At 58.7% G+C, this 18,741-nt stretch overlaps 2 protein-coding genes across 4 annotated transcripts in view; one reads left to right on the forward strand and one right to left on the reverse strand.

Annotated features, from left to right (window-relative positions):
- Positions 1-3,514, forward strand: part of Recql5 (RecQ like helicase 5) — a 39,679-nt gene extending 36,165 nt beyond the window's left edge. For 2 of the 3 annotated variants that reach the window (XM_052194710.1, XM_052194709.1), the window contains exons 11-20: positions 103-139; positions 258-316; positions 389-462; positions 652-745; positions 1,003-1,137; positions 1,427-1,935; positions 2,108-2,198; positions 2,421-2,639; positions 2,797-2,866; positions 2,972-3,514. In XM_052194710.1, the coding sequence (XP_052050670.1) occupies positions 103-139; positions 258-316; positions 389-462; positions 652-745; positions 1,003-1,137; positions 1,427-1,935; positions 2,108-2,198; positions 2,421-2,639; positions 2,797-2,866; positions 2,972-3,072 (1,389 nt within the window). In that variant the 3' untranslated portion in view covers positions 3,073-3,514. The remainder of the gene's footprint in view (positions 1-102; positions 140-257; positions 317-388; positions 463-651; positions 746-1,002; positions 1,138-1,426; positions 1,936-2,107; positions 2,199-2,420; positions 2,640-2,796; positions 2,867-2,971) is intronic. The other variant, XM_052194711.1, reaches the window with a different exon arrangement.
- Positions 3,512-18,741, reverse strand: part of Myo15b (myosin XVB) — a 37,676-nt gene continuing 22,446 nt past the window's right edge. The window contains exons 26-64 of the mRNA XM_052194455.1: positions 17,539-17,634; positions 17,206-17,441; positions 16,942-17,120; positions 16,703-16,775; positions 16,046-16,207; positions 15,785-15,885; positions 15,616-15,692; positions 14,830-14,911; positions 14,530-14,628; positions 14,286-14,389; positions 13,935-14,186; positions 13,664-13,745; positions 13,413-13,511; positions 13,028-13,328; positions 12,856-12,943; positions 12,509-12,734; positions 11,984-12,096; positions 11,530-11,589; positions 10,876-10,951; positions 10,638-10,756; positions 10,421-10,539; positions 10,206-10,347; positions 9,973-10,084; positions 9,739-9,881; positions 9,271-9,413; positions 9,050-9,113; positions 8,887-8,959; positions 8,485-8,561; positions 6,083-6,153; positions 5,885-6,000; positions 5,692-5,786; positions 5,506-5,583; positions 5,324-5,420; positions 5,084-5,229; positions 4,825-4,940; positions 4,473-4,606; positions 4,177-4,310; positions 3,928-4,068; positions 3,512-3,833 (exon numbers count right to left, since the gene is read on the reverse strand). Of these exons, the coding sequence (XP_052050415.1) occupies positions 3,762-3,833; positions 3,928-4,068; positions 4,177-4,310; positions 4,473-4,606; positions 4,825-4,940; positions 5,084-5,229; positions 5,324-5,420; positions 5,506-5,583; positions 5,692-5,786; positions 5,885-6,000; positions 6,083-6,153; positions 8,485-8,561; positions 8,887-8,959; positions 9,050-9,113; positions 9,271-9,413; positions 9,739-9,881; positions 9,973-10,084; positions 10,206-10,347; positions 10,421-10,539; positions 10,638-10,756; positions 10,876-10,951; positions 11,530-11,589; positions 11,984-12,096; positions 12,509-12,734; positions 12,856-12,943; positions 13,028-13,328; positions 13,413-13,511; positions 13,664-13,745; positions 13,935-14,186; positions 14,286-14,389; positions 14,530-14,628; positions 14,830-14,911; positions 15,616-15,692; positions 15,785-15,885; positions 16,046-16,207; positions 16,703-16,775; positions 16,942-17,120; positions 17,206-17,441; positions 17,539-17,634 (4,698 nt within the window). The 3' untranslated portion in view covers positions 3,512-3,761. The remainder of the gene's footprint in view (positions 3,834-3,927; positions 4,069-4,176; positions 4,311-4,472; positions 4,607-4,824; positions 4,941-5,083; positions 5,230-5,323; positions 5,421-5,505; positions 5,584-5,691; positions 5,787-5,884; positions 6,001-6,082; positions 6,154-8,484; positions 8,562-8,886; positions 8,960-9,049; positions 9,114-9,270; positions 9,414-9,738; positions 9,882-9,972; positions 10,085-10,205; positions 10,348-10,420; positions 10,540-10,637; positions 10,757-10,875; positions 10,952-11,529; positions 11,590-11,983; positions 12,097-12,508; positions 12,735-12,855; positions 12,944-13,027; positions 13,329-13,412; positions 13,512-13,663; positions 13,746-13,934; positions 14,187-14,285; positions 14,390-14,529; positions 14,629-14,829; positions 14,912-15,615; positions 15,693-15,784; positions 15,886-16,045; positions 16,208-16,702; positions 16,776-16,941; positions 17,121-17,205; positions 17,442-17,538; positions 17,635-18,741) is intronic.

Below are 18,741 nucleotides of genomic sequence, written 5' to 3' on the forward strand. Positions count from 1 at the left end.
CATGCAGGGTCTTGGATGGTCCTTGAGCACCGCTGCTCAGTCTCTACTCTGGCCTTGCAGCAGGGTAGGATGTCTCATTCCCTCCTGCTGTCTGTCTTTCAGGGCAAAGAGCCCAAGATAGAAGAATTCACAGCCCCAGGTTGGTACTGAAATGCTCCCAGGGGCTTGGTACTATGCCTGGGGGTGAACAGTGGGGGGGGCTCGGTGAGGGTCGGAGGTGCTGGTCAGATGGAAAGCCCCTCCTACCGTCTCCTCAGATGAAGACTGTCCCCTGAAAGAGGCGTCAAGCAGGAAGATCCCTAAGCTCACAGTGAAGGTAAGAGAGGGGCAGCTCCTCAGGGCCCCTCCCTGCTCCTGAGGGGGGGTGACCTTGACTTCACTCTCATAGGCCCGTGAGCACTGCCTGAGACTTCTGGAGGAGGCTCTGAACAGTAACCAGCAGGCTGCAGGGCTCGCTCGTGGGTAAGCACCCTGAGATCCCCAGGGAGGGGCCTCGGCTTACTCCATGGCTCCAGTCCCTACAGCCCTGCTGGCTGCACCAGAGGCGACTGAGGGACAGGACGCCGCAGGGCTCCTAGAGAATTCTTGGCAGAGTCCATGTGCCCATCCTCACTAGCCCTGCCTGTTCTCCTGTTCTTGTTTCTTCCATAGAGCTGACCTGCAGGCCAAGGCTGTGGACCTGGAGTATGAGACATTCCGAAATGCCAAGATGGTCAATCTGTACAAGGCCAATGTTCTGAAGAAGGTAAGCCAAGGGTGCAAGCCATGGGCTTAGGACGAGGCAGGGCAGCCTCTTCATACTCAGGGGCCATCTGCCAGGAGTGGCACTAACCCCAGTCAAGCTGTCATCAGCTGACTGGCGCTGTCTCCACCCCCATGAGCCCTCATGTTCCCCAGCACCCGCTCCCTGCAGTGCTGCAGAAGCACAGCAGAGCTGGAGGGTTGGGCGGGGTTGGACAGTAGCTTGTGAGTGCCATGGCCTCCCTGCCTGTCCCTCTTTAGGTAGCGGAGATCCACAAAGCCTCCAAGGATGGTCAGCTCTATGACATGGAAAGTGGCACCAGGCGCTGTGGTGCCACAGAGGAACTCTTGGAGCCCAACGACTATGACATCCCACCAACCTCACATGTGTACTCGGTGAGCAGCAGGGACCACTGTCAGCCTAGGCTCAGGGAAGGAAGGCGCTGCTGCCCCACTGCCTTCCAGTAAGACAGACTCCTGGTGACACAGCCCTGCCCAACCCAGATGTCAGAAAGGGTCACAGCAGCGGTGCTCTGCCTCCTGCCAGTCAGGCCTCTTCTCCCATCAGCCTGATCCCCAGTGCATCTTGGTCAGCTTCTCACATTCCTGGCAACCTCTCACCATAGCCACAGCCACCTTTAAGGAGGTCTGGGGTTCTAAGCCTGTGACTTCTTTCTCTTCACAGCTCAAACCCAAGAGAGTAGGAGCTGGCTTCTCCAAAGGCCCCTGCCCATTCCAGACAGCCACAGAACTGTTGGGGAAATCTCAGTCCCAGAAACAAGGCCCAGAGGCTGTGCTGGAGGGTGAACAGGAGCCCCCAGGCTGGGTCTGTGACCTTCAAGATGAAGACAGGAGCAAGTCCCACCCTGGGTACCAAGAGGAGGCTCCTGGAAGCCGTGTTAATTGTGGGGCTCCCTCGCCTGAGAAGACAAAAGGGTCTTCCCAGGGCAGTGCCAAGGCTAGAGTCAGCAAGAAACAGCAGCTCCTAGCCACAGCAGCCCGCAAGGATTCCCAGAGTATCACTCGATTCCTCTGTCAAAGACCAGAATGTCCAGCTCTCCCTGCGTCAGTCCCAAGATCAGAAGATGCCGGCCCCTCCCGTGGGGATGGCCCAGGGAAGTGCACAGAAGAGGGCGAAGCCCAGGGACATTTGGTTGCTGTATTTCAGACTGAGTGTCCCAGGGAGGGGCCAAGGTAAGTGTTCGGGTGTCAGGGAGCTCACACACCCACAGCTCTCATGGCAGCACCTGAGCCCTGCGCTGCCTGGGCCTGAAGCCTGGGGCTCGCTCCATGCGGGCCCTGCTGGGAGCCTGGGTTGAGAGCGTGGCTGGACCCAGACTTCTGATGCCTTTTTCCCTCCGGTCAGCACCTGCTCCCCCGGAGACCAGAGCGTCCCCGGAGGTCAGCCTAGCCCTCTAAAGGAAACCCAAGCAGACAAGCGGCCCAGACCACAGCAGGTACCGTAGGGTTGGGAGCTCAGGGGAAAGAGGAGACTGGTGGGGAGGCAGGGGGCTGCCCTGCCCTGGTCGAGCGGTCAGGGACAATCACTTCTCAGACTCATTGCTCCCACACAGCGAGTGGGGCGGGCTGGAGGAAGGCACGTGGTGCTCGGTGTAGGCTTCCTCAAGAAGGGGGGCCAGGGATGGGGACCCCAAAAGCAACCCCATGTACCCATACAGGGCAACCCAGAGAGGAGGGCTCAGAAGAGGCTTCGCTCCTCAACCAAGTCCTCCATCTTGGCTGAGGCCAAGGGCAGTGCCAGTGACCCTGGCACCGAGAACAAAGTGGCTCGAGAACCTTGCCAGCTCTCGGCATCTGGCATCTCCCTGAAGGAGGCTGCGGACATTGTGGTCAGGTACCTGACCCCCTTCTACAAGGAGGGCAGGTTCACATCCAAGGTAGGGTGAGTCGGCCTGGAGTACTCAGGTCAGTGCAGGGAGGTCGGGACTGGCAGGACTGTGTACCCCGAATGCAGGCAGTACCCACTGCTGCCCACTCTAGACCTGCCTGGCCCTGGGCAGCAGGTAACTCGGCTCCCCCTTCCTTTCCTCCCAGGACTTGTTTAAGGGCTTTGCCCGCCACCTCTCACATTTGCTGGCTCAGCAGCCCTCTCCCGGGAGGAGTGGTGAGTGCCAGCCTGGCCAGGGCCACAAGGTGCTGAGGAGGGGATGGAGGGGTACTGCCAGGGACTGGTCCTTACCCTCTCCTGTGTCCCTCCCCACATCTGCAGTGAAGGAAGAGGCCCAGAGCCTCATCAAGCAGTTCTTCCACAACCGTGCCCTGTGTGAGAGCGAAGCTGACTGGCACGGTCTGGGTGACCCACAGCGATGACTGCAGCCCCTCCCGCCCCCTGCCACGGGCACCAGCCTTCTCAGGGTCTTTCTCCCCATGCCTAAACCTCACTTTAGAGGCGTCACTAGACACCCAGATGAAGGGGGAGGTCAGGGGTCAGCTACCTTCCCATTGAAATCCCTGTGGTCCTTTCTCACGGCCTGCTTCTCATGGCCAGGTCCCCAGATTAGAAGGTCCAGATAATACGGCTGTTGCCAAAGAGGGTGGGGGGACCTAAGTTCTCTACCCGGGTGAGACCCATTCTGGTCCTCCACTGCCCTCTCCCGTGAGATGCCAGGTGGTAGGCCTCGTCCTAGCAGAGCTCACTAGGAGAGAAACAGCCATTCTCCAAGCCCCGAGCTCTGCTGGTCAGGAAGGCCAGGCACAAGTGGGATACTTAAGAGAATAAAGTGCTTGTAGAGACACGTGCTCACACACAGTCGTTTCTTGGGTGTTTTACTTGTGCTGCTTTAGAGCTGAGTAGGCGTGTTCACCAGGCTAGCCATCATGCCCACACCCAGTTCCACAGCCCCAATCCTTGTTCCAGTCCGCTGGTGATGTCACAACCCCTGCCTATGGCCTCCATGTGGTGTTGTCCTGCAGTTTCAGAGCAGGACCAGGCAGCAAGGACCAATGCGGAGTGACCAATGCCCAGTGAGAGGCCGCTGCCTTTCTTTTCTCCACTCTCCTCAGAGGAGGCCTGGCCACTGAGTGGGCATGCTACCCAGCAGGAAGATGATGGTGTACTGCAGCTCCTGGGCCTGCGGGCAGAGACGGCTCAGTGCCCTCCACAGCCCGCCACCTCGGCTGAGTACACACACTTCCTTCCTAGGGGCTACAGGCTCGGTCACTCACCTGTGGCAGCTCCAGCCAGATGGTCTGGGGGTTGTCGGCAGAGCCATAATTGAGCTCCAGGCCAGGGGGCCCATCCTCCTGCAGTGGGCTCAGCAGGTGCAGCCGCTGCAGGTCTTTTAGGGCGATGGAGCAGCACAGTTTCTGGGGCAGCAAATAACCAGAGATTAGTGCCCGCCTGGGTGAGGGGGTAGTGAGGAATTGTGTGGGGTATAACCAGGGTCCCAGCCGGCACGAGAACACTCTGCCTACCTGGGAGCTGGGGTCCATGAGGACAAGGTGTTGGCGGTTGAGCCCCAGGAGGACAGGCCCAGGGAGGCCCAGCCTGCTCACTTTGAGCACCACATACACAGTATAGCCAAAGAGGGGCAGCTGGGCCGTGCTCTCTGTGGGTGAGGAACAGGGCAAGGCTCTCAGCTGCTGGTCTCTGGGAGCTTCCCCACTTTGCTGTGCAAGACAGAGGCCTCCTCACCTCTCACCTTCACCCCTTCACCCCTCCCCTCCTGGGCCCTGACCCTCTCAGGCGGCAGGCCTGGTCGTTGACCTACCGATAAAGCCAATCTGTGCTCTCTGCTTGCTGTACCCTTGCATCCGCCTCAGCTCCTGGTCCACCAGACTCCTGATGTTGGCTGTGTTCACCTGCCCTTGCAGTGGCTTGGGAGTGTAAGACAGCAGCTCTTGCCTAGGGTGCACAGCCAGGGTCATTTCTGCCTGGTGCCAATTAGTGACCGACGCCTATTATGGAGAAGGGCCCTGGGGCCTTGCTCAGAGGCAGGGCGGGAGGTATTTAGAACTCCTGGTCAGGATCAGGGTAGGCTAAGTGAAGGGGGCTGGGCTCTGATGGTGGTAGGCAGGAGCCACCTTTAGGTTTGGGGGAGGGGTTGAGCCGAGTTCACTCACTCTGATGGAGGACTTGGGCCGCCCTTGTCGAGGTGTTGGAAGGCAGCGAGCTGGGCAAGTAGAGCCTCTGCCTGGGCGCTGACCATCAGCTTCCCCTGCAGGTAATCCCGCAGCACCTGGGTGGGAGTTCTGTGTCACAACCTCCCCAGCAGCTGGTGGCTTTTCTTGCCACAGAGTGTCATTGTGGAGGGGAGTCTAGAGGTCGCCCAGACAGGAACTGGTCACCCTTAGCACAGCACTTTCTGGGCAGGGGGCTGACCTGGCCATAGTGGGTCTCCGTGTAGGTGGGGTGATCAAAGTGCAGTGGAGTCTCCCAAGCAAGCCGCCGGCTGTGCAGGCTCATGTCCTGCTCTGTCATCACAGTGTTGATGTACTCATTGGACAACAGTGGCCGAACCAGCTCCCCTGTATGGGGACCCATGTCAGCACAGAATCTGTTTCTGTGGCATAGACAGCGGCCTGGGCAGGTAAGGCTATCCCTCCTGGTCCCTGGGCTCACCTTCCCCTTTGATGAGAAAGAGGGCAAATTCCTGCACTTCCTCCGAGTCTGTGATGCCCATCTGCTCACACAGTTCCTCTAGCACTTCCCCTGCCACCTGGGCACATCGGACAGGCTGTGATGATGGAGACGGGAGCCCAGAGAGGAGGCAGGAAGCCCCTTCCCTCGTAGCCTCCACTCACCGTGAACGTCTGTGAATTCGTCTTATAGTCCACACCCCCAGGCAGGTGGATTAGAAGCAAACGAACTGCTTGCCCTTTCTGCCGGGTAAGTTGTAAGGTCAGTCTTCAGCAAGCAGAGGTCCCCGCTCCCGTCAGCACTGCCGCCCCACCCGATTATAGGAGAGCCCATCCGTCCACTCCTGGTACCAGAAAAGCGTGCATTTCACCAGGCAGTGGCAGCTGCTGGCGGCCGCCGTATTTAACTGTGCGCTGGAGGTTTTCCTGGCCCATCCGGGCCAGCTCTGCAGAGAACCAGAACAATGGAGGTCATGGGGTGTCCGAACCCTTAACGTGGCGTGGCATTCTCAACCCTGGACGTCCCTCTTCCCACCCCTGGCACCTTGGCTGGGGCTGGAATCCTGCAGGAACTTGGTCACATAGGGCATCAGCGTGGCAGATGGCACAAAGAAGCCTGTGAAGAGGCTGAGGAGGCTCCAGCCCCGAGCACAGTGCTTCCTGCAGGGCAGAGCTGGGTTTCAGGCAGGCCAAGCACAGTGCTCTTCCCACCGGAGTCCCCTACCCCACAGGCCCCACTCACGGCTGGGGGTGTCCTGTCACTTGCTTCATGACCTGGCAGTACATCTCGTCCCTGAGGTCCTCTTGGCACAGCTGTGGGATGGCAAGAGTGGGTAAGGCAGAGGCAGGCCAGCAGAGCCCGGGGCCTGAGTGGAGGTGACATCCCAGCAGCCCCCTCTTCTCTTCGTCCCCAGCAGCTGCCAGCTTTTGCCCAGCCCAACTGGTCACTTAGTTTTATACTCCATTGGAGATGGAACCCAGGACCCTCAGAATGTTAGATGGTGGGGCTGGAGAGGCCCAGTTAGCAGCTCTCGCTGGAGAAGACTAGACACCAGTTCCCAACACCCGGATCACCTAGAACCCCAGCCTCAGGGGACCTGACACCCCCTCTTCTAGCCTCTGCTGTCACCTGCATGTGTGGATACACATAAATCACATGATTAAATCCTAAAAGAATGCTGAACAGGAGCTGGCAAAATGGCTCAGTGGCTATGAGGATATTCCTGACCAAGTCCTGTCCTGGCAATTCATGTGGTGGAAGGCGAGAACAAATCCTCCACAGGTTGTCCTCTAGCCTCGGAGCACACGCAGAATAAACATTTAACAGTACTAACCAAGTGCTCTCTAGCGCCCTAGTGAAAGAGGCAGCCGTAACCGCTGCCTTGTAACCTGCTGCTCAACAGCCCTCAGTCAGGTCATCTTTGCTCACTCTGGCTCTGCGCGGGGCCTTTGGCCTCTCTCAACACCTATGGCCTCTACAGCTCCCCTGTCTGGTTCAGTTCCTGCCTCCAGTCTAGAGTCTCTCTTGGATCCCAGAAATCACCCCATTCAGAAATCAGGAACTTAGCCAGGCAGTGGTGGAGCACGCCTTCAATCCTAGCACTTGGGAGGCAGAGGCAGGTGGATTTCTGAGTTCGAGGCCAGCCTGGTCTACAGAGTGAGTTCCAGGACAGCCAGGGGCTACACAGAGAAACTGTCTCCAAAAACAAAAACAAACAAACAAAAAAACAGAAAAAAAAAAAAAAAGCAGGAACTTTAGGCCTCCCATATCTACAACAGATCCTCTGCCAGCCCAGACCTGCTCACTCAGGCTGATCTCTGGCTTCACATCCACAGGAAACAGTGACACCCTACTCCCCACCCCTGTCTCTCACAGCTTTGCTGCGGCCCCTGGGCCCAGGCCTGTACCCTCCCTCCCCTGGGGTCATCACAGTAACTTCCCCTCCTTAAGTCCCTAGAATATCAAGCAACAGCCAAAGTGACCCTGTGGGATTCCCATCAAGGCATAGGTTTGACTGGAAAATCAAAGCCCATGTAATGGCCTGAGCACACCCCCACCCCTCACCCCCTCCCCATGGCTGCGTCCCTCCAAAGCTCTGTCACAGAGCTTCCACCTGAGCAGCACCTGCTACTGCTCCTGTCTCTCCTGTGAGAGCGGACCCTGCGATGGCTGAACCTCCAACATCGAATAGGTGCCCAGCGCCTGTTTTGCGTGTTTAGGAGTAACTGGAGTCAAATGTATTTTGAAATGTATTTGTAGAGCTGGTAAGATGGCTCAGTGGGTAAAGATGTGTGCCACAAAGCCCGATGACCCAGGTCCCACAGTTACCCTCCCACCGCCACAGGCATGCTGTGTGCGCATGCACTCTCATACGTACGACATGTATGGGAGTAGACACTGGCACAGACGGCAGCAGTGTGAACTCAGAAGCTGGGGGCCACAGTAATCACTGTTCCTATGGAAACTTGCTGAATATTGGCTTTATATGGACTTTAACTTTATTTTATTTATTTATTTATTTATTTATTTATTTATTATTTTTGGTTTTTCAAGACAGGATTTCTCTGTATAGCCCTGGCTATCCTGGAACTCACTCTGTAGACCAGGCTGGCCTTGAACTCAGAAATCTGCCTGCCTCTGCCTCCCAAGTGCTGGGATTAAAGGCGTGCGCCACCAAAGCCTAACTTTAAAAAAAAAAAAAAGTTTTTTTAATGCTCTCACAAATTTTGTTTTGTTTTTCTATTTTTTAAAAGATTTATTTATTTTATGTATGTGAGTACACTGTAGCTGTCTTCAGACACCCCAGAAGAGGGCATCAGATCCCATGACAGATGATTGTGAGCCACCACGTGGGTGCTGGGAATTGAACTCAGGACCTCTGGAAGAGCGGTCAGTGCTCTTAAGCGTTGAGCCCAGACTTTAACTTTCAGTCTAGCACACTAAAGAGAGCACCCCTCCGCTCTTAGGCAAGCATTTGTAGTTTGCAGAGTAGAACAGTGAAAAGTAGTGCCGTGAGCCATTTTGAAGATGAAGTATTTTTGAAAAAAATTGAGAAACTGGGGTGGGGGGGGCATGGAGAGCCCCACCCAGGCCCAGGCAGGCAGGCAGGGCGCCCCAGGTCTGGGCACACAGTTCTTGCTTACCTTCAGCAGCTCATAGAGCAGAGTCAGCTCGTCCTTCCCCCGGGGCTTAGACTGGTCCCCCATAAACTGCATCAGCGCTGCAGGCAGGATGCGAGCACAGTTAGCAGGGCCTGGCTTACAGCTGACACCTCACTCTCCAAACACACCCGGGAGGACAGGCATCTCTAACTTGGCCGAGGAGGAAATAGACTCAGGGAAACCCCAAGGGTGCCAGTGTCGGCCGGCTGCCCCAGATGCCACACAGCCCACGGATGGAACCCAAGCTGGCGGGGGCAGACGTCCTAAGTTGGCAGAAGAGCAGATCCAGGGGGAGCTCAAAGTGAGAGAGAAGCCAGGTGCCCAGGTCCAAAGGCACTGAGTAACGGGGGCCAACGGGGACCAAGGCTGCCCGCAGCCACTCACCCTTGAAGCCAGCCACAGCTTTCCCGTTTGTGTCCTCATTGCAGAAGCTGGTGAGGGATTCCTGGATGGGGTCCTGTGGCCAGAGAGCCTTAGCTGTCATCTAGGGCCATGGGAGGCAGAAGGCAGATCCTAGGGCCAGCCCCTCCCCCAGCAGGCTCCTTGCCTTAGTATACTGGATCAGGCTGGCTACGGCCTTCTCTTTGGTGTCTTCACTCATCTGGGTCAGCCTGTAAAGGGCAGAGGGAAACAGCCCTGCTCGCTTGGTCCTGTCCTTGTCCCAGGTCATGAAGCCCATGGGAAGACCAATGGCCTGGTGACTCCGTGGGACTTTTATTGAGGAAATTTGAGGACAGACAGGCACTGGGATTAGTTCAGGGCACTCACCAGGTATGAGGCTTCCGGAAGTAGCGCAGGGCAAATTCCTGCATGGTGTAGTTGTGGGAGTCAGCAGACAAAGAGCTGTAGGCTGTAAGGGAGGTGGCCTCCGAGTCTTCACTGGGTGCTCCTTTCCTGGGATGGGTGGGGCGCTGGGAGCACAGGAAATTTGGTACCACCCCAGTACCCACCATCTGTGCCCACTCTCAGGCCCTGGTCCGCATACCCAATTAGACCCAAGAGGAGTGACACCAGAAGCCAGGAAAGCCAAGGTTATTTATTAAGCATCCACTATAAGTACCAGAGTTAGAGGGCGTGGCTTACAGTCTCAGGAATGGCAGTCAGGAGAGGGTAAGGATAGGGATACACGAGCACAGGCCACCAGGCAGCACCCGAAGCGACCCTGCTCTCTCCTCCTCCGAGGCTCCAGGTTAGTTAGTTAGGCCTGTCTCATTTCACCTCTTCTGTCTTCCTCACCTCCTGAGCCGGCTCTGCCTTACTCTTGCGTTGCCAGCTGTTTCTCTTTCCCAGGGAAAAGGAGAGGTCGGGGGCAGCAGCGGGCTGCACCATGTCAGCAGGGAAGAGTCCGGAGTGGCCCCCGGCAGAACCGAACTGCCAGCCTAGAAGACACATACCCAAACGGCAGTCACCTACCTCCTTCCTCTGCCCCGCGGCAGCCTCCCTCCTTCCCTCCGCCAGCCCTGGGGATACCTGGTTCCAGCTTGGCCACTGGCAGGAGCCTAATGAGGTCCCCACGGTGGAAACTGAGGAGGCTGTTGTCATCGGTGATGTAACTGCGCAGGGCAATGACATAGCCGGAGTCCTGCGGGCAGGAGGGTGAGCCACTACCTGCCTGTGTGGCCGCCCACCCAGTAACCCCCGAGTACCAGGAACCTTAAGCTCAGCCCAGGGGCGCCAGGCAGCAGCAGGCAGCCCACACTTGCCTTCTTGAGCTCTCTCAGGAACTGTCCCACCATGGCCTCGATGGCCCTCGCCCAGGCTGTGTGCAGTATCAGCTGCTCACTCTTCAGTGTTAGCTCCAGGGTGGATCCGCCCCTGCACTGCACGGCCAGCACCTCGGCGTAGCTGTGTGGAGAGCCGCCGGGGAGTGAGCTAGAGACCGGTCGAGCCGCCCAGGCCCGGCTCTGCACCGGCTTACCTGTAGGAGCAGAGTGTCTTCAGCTGGTCCAGGTAGAAGCTGGGGCTCTGGGTCATCTTCAGCAGCCTCAGTCCCCGGTGGGACACACCCAGCAGCTGTACATCACTGCCGCTCTCACCCTGTCAGGAGGGACGAGTGCGTCAGCCACGCGCCCGGCCCAGATGTCTGGAGCCCCTGAGCACAGAGCTCCGCAGCTGAGCTGAGCCGGGCCACTGACCGACACTGGGAAGAGGCGCGAGAAGTAATTGGCCCAGTTGTCCCGAGCAGCGACCACAATGCGTTTCTTGATGCTGTCTTCAGTAACGTCAAGGGAGTCCAGGCTCACCTCCAAGTCTCCTGTAGGCAGGGGAGTCCATGATATCCTTACATGACACCTCCCCTCGGGCGGGGCCAGCCGTACCCCCACCTCTACCCCAGCTTCCCGCAGGGGCGGGGCCAGCTCCAAGGTCCCATACCCAGAAGGCCTTTCATTTTGTGCCGCTCATTCTGTGAGATCCGGGTGCAGGACTCTGCGAAGGTGTCCCGTAGGATCTGCGGGCAGAGCAAGGTGGTCAGCACCCGGGCTGGAGACCAGAACTCACCCATGGCAGTATGGGTATGCGATGGATGCACAGGGGCCCAGGGGTGGTGCATGCATAACCCAGCAGTGCTGGCTGAATCCGGCAGAGACACAGGTGGGAGACAGGCAGAGGGACGGGGGACAACGCAGAAGGCTCCCAAAGCCCAGGATCATGTCCAAACCTAGAGCTCTTCCTTCCTCTCCCCTCGCCCACCACAATCCTTCCTTCAGCACCACAATCTGCTGCTGTTGGCACATTGTATCAGCTGAGATACACCGCCCCGCCAAAAGCAACCAGGCAATAACCACCTATGAAGCACCTAGTGTGTGCTACAGCCTGGACCACGCATGCTTCGGCCCTCTCGTTTACAAAACTAAGTTGGTCACCATGCCTATTCTGTAAGGATCCTGTGAGGCAGGCCTCTGCACAAAGGCAGTGCTGAGGGCCGGCTGGGGCTGGCTGTTAACAGGGCCCAGGTTTCAGCAAGGGTTCCTGGGCTGCAGTTGATCTGTGGGTGTGGCAGGCTGGTGGGTGTGGCCAGGCTCTCACCTGCTGGCAGAGCAGATTGAGGCAATAGGGATGGCTGAAGTTCTCCCTGGGGTAGAACACCTACGGCACAGTGGAAAGCTGAGATCACACCAGGCTGTGTCCTCCCGTGCCTACCCCTGCCCTCCCAGGCCCAGCCTCAAAAGCCAGCTTTGAAAAGGTGGTTCAGCTGGGCAGTGGTGGTGTATGCCTTTAATCCCACCACTTGGGAGGCAGAGGCAGGCGGATTTCTGAGTTCGAGGCCAGCCTGGTCTACAGAGTGAGTTCCAGGACAGCCAGGGCTACACAGAGAAACCCTGTCTCGAAAAACAACAACAACAACAACAACAACAAATTAAAAAGAAAAAAAAGGTGGTTCATGTGGAAGGAGGTGCGCTGGGCTTTTGGGCCAGGACCTCACACAGCCTGCCATTGCCCAGACACCCCCAAAAACCCGAGGCCTCGCCCCTGTGCCCACCTCCTTGCGTAAGAACAACTTCCAGGGTGCATTGGCATAGGAGAAACACACGCTTCCAGAGGGCACAAGGAGCTTTGTGGAGATGCCCTTGTCCTCCATGGGCTCTGTCAGGGCTGGCAGGAGAGAGGAGAGCCTTAAGATGAGGAGCTGGGACTGAGGTGCTGGAGGCCCTCATCCTGGCCTGCTTTTCTCAGCCTCCAACCACCAGCTGTGACTCCTGGCATTATCCTGCCTTCATTTCTGCTCCTGAGCTTTTCCTAGTATCCCTGACCTGGCTACCTGCAGCCACTGAGTCTCCCCACCCACCTCCCATGGTGCACACACAAACACATCTGTCAGGTGTACATCAAGGACAACACCCTATAAAGGTCAGTCCTTTAGTGCCAGACAGGTTCCAAGGTCCCTCTACCCGGCCCTGGATAGGAATGAGGAATCCAGGCCTCTAAGGCTCCAAGGTCCAGGTGCCCAAACAGCTGGTGTCAGCAAAATGGGGATAGGCTCAACACTGGGAAGGGCGTTCCTCACCACGAGACTCCACTGAAGGGGTCTTGGGCTCCCCAGGCAGAGGCGGTGGGAGTTCTGGTGGAGGCGGGGGTGCCGGAGCTGGAGGTGGGTCTGGGCTACATGGGCCAAACAAGTCCCGCAGGGGTCCCTGCTTTTCCCGGATGGACAGGGAGGGCTCTAGGCGAGGTCGAGCCTTAGGTCGAGGAACCACAGCGGGTGGCGAGCTCTTCCCTTGGTTAGGCGATGTCTGCAGAAGGCCCAGCCCATGGTCAAGGCCGAGTTTTACCCTGAAAGCCCAGCACCCCTGAGCAAATCAACCCACGCACACCGCCCTGGAGAAGATGGATGGTCGGGGGTGGGGCGCTCACCAGTGGGGGCGAGTGGGCGCCATTTATTCCTAACTTAGCCAAAGCTTCATCCTTGGGGTCGTTTTTCTTCTGAAAAGTTTTAAAGGGCCTCATGGGAGAGAGAGAAAGTTAGCGCACAGGGCCATTTCCGGAGGAGAGAACCGGCTCTGGCCACATCAGCCCAGGGGGCTACCTGGTGGGTTGGACAGGCACAGGCACAGGCCCTGGGCGGCTCTGGTACATGCGGATGATGTTGCGGATTTCCCTGCTGGGTTGCGGGCGCTCAGGTTTGCAGTTGGAGCTCTGCACCGGGGGTGCCCTGCTGGGTTGTGGGCACTGAGGTGCGGAGTTGGAGCTCTTCACCGGGGGAGGCCCGCCCTGGGCCGGTGCTTCCTCCTGTGCGGGTTCCACCTCCTCCTTCTTTACAGCTTTGGTCTTACTTTGCTTCTGTGGCTTCTTCACGACTGGGGGAGGAGGGGGAGGAGGAGACAACTCTGCCAGGAAGAGAGAAGACAATCGAACACTGTGGGCTCGCAACGGGGACGCGCCGCCCCCGCAGCCCGATCGCCACAGCCTACCCGCTATTTCCTCTTCATCCTCCTCCTCTTCTGTCTCCTCCTGGGGGATCTGAACCTTGGCTGGAGGCTTCACCGTCTTCACCTTGATCGGCTCTTGCCCTGAAAATGCCGGGTGGCCTCCTCTGTCACCTGTGTTTGTCTAGCCTGCTTCCCTGTTCCTGGCCACACTGGCGGAGGAGCAGACCGCAGCTTTGCCTCCCCAGGCTACAGGCATCAGTTAATTACATGGCTGCCGCCCTGAGCACCCTTACCCATCCTCTGGAAAAAGTCCCGTTTCTGTTGGAAGCTCCGGGGACGCTGAGGCCTGCTTTCAGCCTCCTCTGGAGAGTCCTCCTGGCAGAAGGAAGAAATGAAGAGCAGTCCCCAGACAGCCCCTGTCCTCACGACATACTCTACCGGTAGCTTCCCGGACCCCATCCGGCTACCCTCCCGGTGTCTCATCTTAGCAGGTCTGGCATCTACCTGCCACCCATCACACCGGACCAGACCTGACCCAGAGCTCTGCCTAGCTAGGTTTCTTACTCTCAAGAGAGCATCCAAAGGTTCTAGGTCACTCTCTGGCTTCTCTTGGGGGGCAGGAGGCTTCTTGGCCTTGGGAGCAATGGTTGAGGGTGGAGGCTGGGAGGCCGCCCCAGAGGGTGGAGGCTGGGGGGCAGCCACAGAGGGTGGAGGCTGGGGGGCAGCCACAGAGGGTGGAGGCTGGTGCTGGTGCTGGCGTCTCTGATTCTGCTGCTCCAGGGACAGGCTCATGGCCTGGGTGGTCATCTGCTGGGCCTTGGGGAAAGGAGAGGCAAGCCCAGTGAGAGCCTGGGCTGCCACCGTCCCCATGCCCGCCCGCTCCAGGCAGCCCCACCGCCCGGCCATGGTTCTTACCAGAATCATCGCCTGCTGGTTGATGAAGTTTTGCTGCTGTACTGCCAGCTGCCTGGAGTCCAAACTGGGCACCAGAGGCTGCGGCTGGGGTGGTACCATCATGGCTGTAAGGACAGCAGATGTCCAGAGCAGATGAGTGCCATGCTGAATTTGACTCTCAAGGTCCTAGGAATCATGTGGACTCCCAGCAGGACCCTCCCCCACACCGTTAGCTTCTCTCCTGGTTCCCTTAACCTGGCCGCACCTGGCATGGTTGGGACTGTGCCCATGGCTGGCATCATGGGCATCGGCGTGGGCATCATAGCTGGCTGGTAGCTGGGTGCCTGCACCATACCTGGGTACACTAAGGGAAAAGGCTCTGTCAGGCCCAGTCCTATTCACCCCACAAACCTCCTCTCCCTCCAGCCCCAGGCAAAGAGGAAAGCATTGGCTATTGGGGTGCTGGCCAGAGCTCCCATCCCGGCTGCCCGCGGAGATTTAGAGCGCCCTTGCCTGTGCTGCTGCTGGGCCTGAGAGGCCCTAGAGAGACACCATCTCTACTCACTCATGGGGTAGCCCTGCTGGGCGGGCCCAATAGAGCCCCCTCCCTTCATGCGTCTGCTCAGGGCCCAGCCTTGTTCCAGATCCTGAAGCAACAATGTGCAGGGTCAGAGCTAGAGCCTGGGGGGGGAACAGGCTCCAGTCCCTGCCCCAGCCCTGCCCCTGCCCTGCCCTGCCCCAGCCCCAGCCCTGCCCCTGCCTCTGCCTCAGCCTCTGCCCCAGCCCCTGCCCCAGCCCTGCCCCTGCCTCTTCCCCAGCCCTGCCCCTGCCCCAGCCCCAGCCTCTGCCCCAGCCCCTGCCCCAGCCCCTGCCCCAGCCTCTACCCCAGCCCCTGCCCCAGCCCCTGCCCCAGCCCCTGTCCCTGCCCCAGCCCTGCCCCTGTTCCTGCCCCTGCCCCAGCCCCTGCTTCTGCCCCAGCCCTGACCCAGCCCCAGCCCCTGACCCAGCCCTGCCCCTGCTTCTGCCCCAGCCCTGCCCCAGCCCCTGCCCCTGCCCCAGCCCCGCCTCTGCCCCAGCCCCTGCCCCAGCCCCTGCCCCAGCCCTGCCCTGCCTCTGCCCCAACCCTGCCCCTGCCCCAGCCCCTGCCCCAGCCCCTGTCCCTGCCCCTGCCCCAGCCCCTGCCTCTGCCCCTGCCTCTGCCCCAGCCCTGCCCCTGCCCCAGCCCCTGCCCCAGCCCCTGCCCCTGCCCCTGCCCCAGCCTCTGCCCCAGCCCCAGCCCCTGCCCCAGCCCTGCCTTTGCCCCAGCCCCTGCCCCAGCCCCTGCAAAGGGAATGGTGGGTAGGCCACTCACACTGAAGCCTGGGGAAAGCACTGGTTCAAAGACATCGTCCAAGAAGCCGTCCAAGTTTCCTGGCTTGCGGGCCTCACCTGTTGGGCACGAGTAAGTTCCTGCGTCTATGGGGCTGAGAGGCCACCCTGGAGTCCATCCCCAGCACCCTGCCAACCTCAGTGTGCCTTACCCAGAGGGCCACTGTTGGGCAGCATTGGGGCTGGACCTGGAGGAGGTCCTGGGGGCAGGGAAGGAGCCTGGATACCAGGAGCTGGGGGGATGTTCTCGGCTCTGTGGGAAAAAGTGGACCTCGCTAAGCTAAGGGACTGCTGTGGGCGTCACCTCCAAGAGGATGTTAGGTGACAGGCCACAACAGCTATGCATCACGTGAGGACAACAGGGTGGCTGTGGGGATTACCATCTGGGGACAGGGCAGATGGGCGGCACATACAAACCAAGAGGAGCGATGGGGTAGTTGTGGGGACCCGCTGGGTCTCCCAAGTCTTCAGTCTGGCCTATCAGGTCCAACACAAAGTCACAGCCAGGCAAGTCTTGCCAAGCGTCCCCAGAATGCAGTGACACAGACCAGCCACGAGGGGGCGCCTCCAGGCCTCTGGTGGCACAGGAGAGAGGCATGGGGGTGATCAGGAATAGGCAGCCTTCAGAAATGGAGGCCCTCTCTGAGGGAGGGAGGGAAGGAGGGAGGGAAGGAGGGAGGGAGGGAGGGAGGGAGGGAGTCCGTCCTCCCTAATGATGACCCTATCCCATTTATGAGTCAGGAGCTCAGCCTTGCTCAGGAGTCTCACACTGAGGCTCCTATATGTACCTCAAAGCCCTTCTGGTTATCACCAGTCTCTAATGTCCCATTCCCTTGCCTGTGGAGTTAGGATCTGGGCCTTATGCTGTCACAGGGCCCATCACCTGGAATCTCTGTTTTCTCTCTGGAATCTACACAGTTGGAGTCCAAACCCTTCTCTTTCTATTCACCGAGGAACAGCATCTACCCCTGGGCCTTCGGGGGTGGGTGGGGCTGGAGGTGGGGGGCACGCAGTGGAAGCAGCAGTCAGTGGTCAGTCTGCAGCACTGTCCCACCCTGAGCTCGCCATACCTGCTCTGTAGGATCCACCCTGCAAGCTGCTCGCCCGTGGTCCAGGATTCCACTTCCGCGGAGTAGCTTTCCTCTGCCGAGAGGCAGTTAGGGAAGGGTAAGAGACACAGGACTCCTCCCTGACAGTAAGTAGTTACTGTCCCCACACCAGACAGAGGACGTGAGGGTCACAGGGCAGAGCAGTAAGATGGCTGAGGCAGGAGGAGACCAGGGAGGCAGGGCAGAGAGGCAGGCCTCACCGTTGAATGTGAACACATCCAGCGCCATGCGGCCCCGACGTAAACCAGCCTTCCACTCGAGGTGCGTGGGTGGGTGGGCCCTTGAAGTCATGGGAGCCAGGGGTGTCTGCTCCAGGGCACCTAACAGCTTGTGCTGACACAGGGCTGCCATGCCTGTGGGGGCCTGGTCTGATACAAACCTGTGGGGACAACCCGGGGCTACTGCAAACTTGGCTGTGGGGGATCTGGCCACGCCCACCGGGTCACGCCCACTGGGCTTCCTACTTGAGCAATGGCTTCTCCAGGGCAGGTGTAGGGGGGAAGGAGCTGAGCAGGATCGCCATCAGGGCCCAGCCACGCTGACTCTGCTGCTCGTCCGGGTTGCGCCACAGCTGAGCTACCAACTGGCTGAAGAGCTCATCTCGAAGCCCCGGGCGGCGCTGCGCCTGCTGCACCAGGAACGTGCCCATGGTCTGCTCCTGCCAGGACTGCAGGGATCCTTCGCCCAGGAGCCGAAGCATCTGTCGACATGAAAACCAGGGCAGGGAGTACAGGGCTCCCCGGCATGTTTCCTGCCCCTGCAGCGGCCACCCTGTCCCTCCTAGAGGGGTCGCTCACCACCCGATTGATCTCCAGAGCCTGCTGAGGGTTCTCTCCATCCAGCCGCGTCAGGGGCTCGTCCAGTGGTTGCCCTGGTCGAGGCAGGAATGGCTTCTGGAGGGAAGGAGGGTATCATAGTGTTTGTCCTCTGAGTTGACCAGAGAAGCCATTCCTCAAGGACACCCCCCTGCAAGGAGCGTGTACCCTAAGAAGAAAGATGTGTGTGCGTGTGTATGCGTGCATGTGCGTGTGTGATTGTGTGTGTGTGTGTGTGTGTGTCTGTGCGCGCGCGCGCGCGCGTATTACATGGACATGCATGTGCAGGTGTGCCCCAGGAGGATAGCAGTCATCTTCCTTGTTTGCCCTGAGATAGAGTCTGTTATGGAACTGAAAAGCTTGCTGTTTTGCATAGGCTGGCTGGCAGGCAAGTCCAGGGATTCATCTGCCTTTGTTTCCTAACACTAGGGTCATACCTGGCTTTATTATTATTATTATTATTTGATTTGGTTTTTTGGAGACAGGGTTTCTCTGTATAGCCCTGGCTGTCCTGGAACTCACTCTGTAGACCAGGCTGGCCTCGAACTCAGAAATCCACCTGCCTCTTCCTCCCAGAGTGCTGGGATTACAGGTGTGCGCCCCTACCGCCCGGCCTCATACCTGACTTCTTACTTGGGTGCTGGAGATCTGAATTCAAGAGAGCTCAGGAAGCACTCTTACCTGATGAGAAGCTCCCCACCCTTTAATGGTTCTTTCTTTTCCTTTTCTTTTTTCAAGACAGGGTCTCTCTGTGTAGCCCCAGCTGTCCCAGAACTCACTCTGTAGACCAGGCTGGCTTCAAACTCAGAAATCTGCCTGCCTCTGCCTCCCAAGTGCTGGGATTACAGGCGTGCGCCACCACCACCCAGCTAACAGTTCTTTCATTACCTGACGCCAAGCCAGGTGGAGTGCCCTGTGCCTTTAACCCCAGCACTCGGGAGGCAGAGGTAGGCTGGTGATCCGGGAGGAATTCCAGCCAGCCAGGACTCCCGAAGATCCCCATCTTTAACTTTTGTATTAAAATAAGGTTGGGCACGGTGGCATACACCTTTCATCCCAGCACATGAGAGGCAGGGGCCAGTGGATTTCAGAATTTGAGGCCACTCTGGTCTACAGAGTGAGTTCCAGGACAACAGGGCTACATAGTGAGACCCTGTCTCAATAAATAATCAAAATAAATTGGTA

This window comes from Apodemus sylvaticus, chromosome 10, assembly GCF_947179515.1.
Source record: "Apodemus sylvaticus chromosome 10, mApoSyl1.1, whole genome shotgun sequence".
Lineage (NCBI taxonomy): Eukaryota > Metazoa > Chordata > Mammalia > Rodentia > Muridae > Apodemus > Apodemus sylvaticus.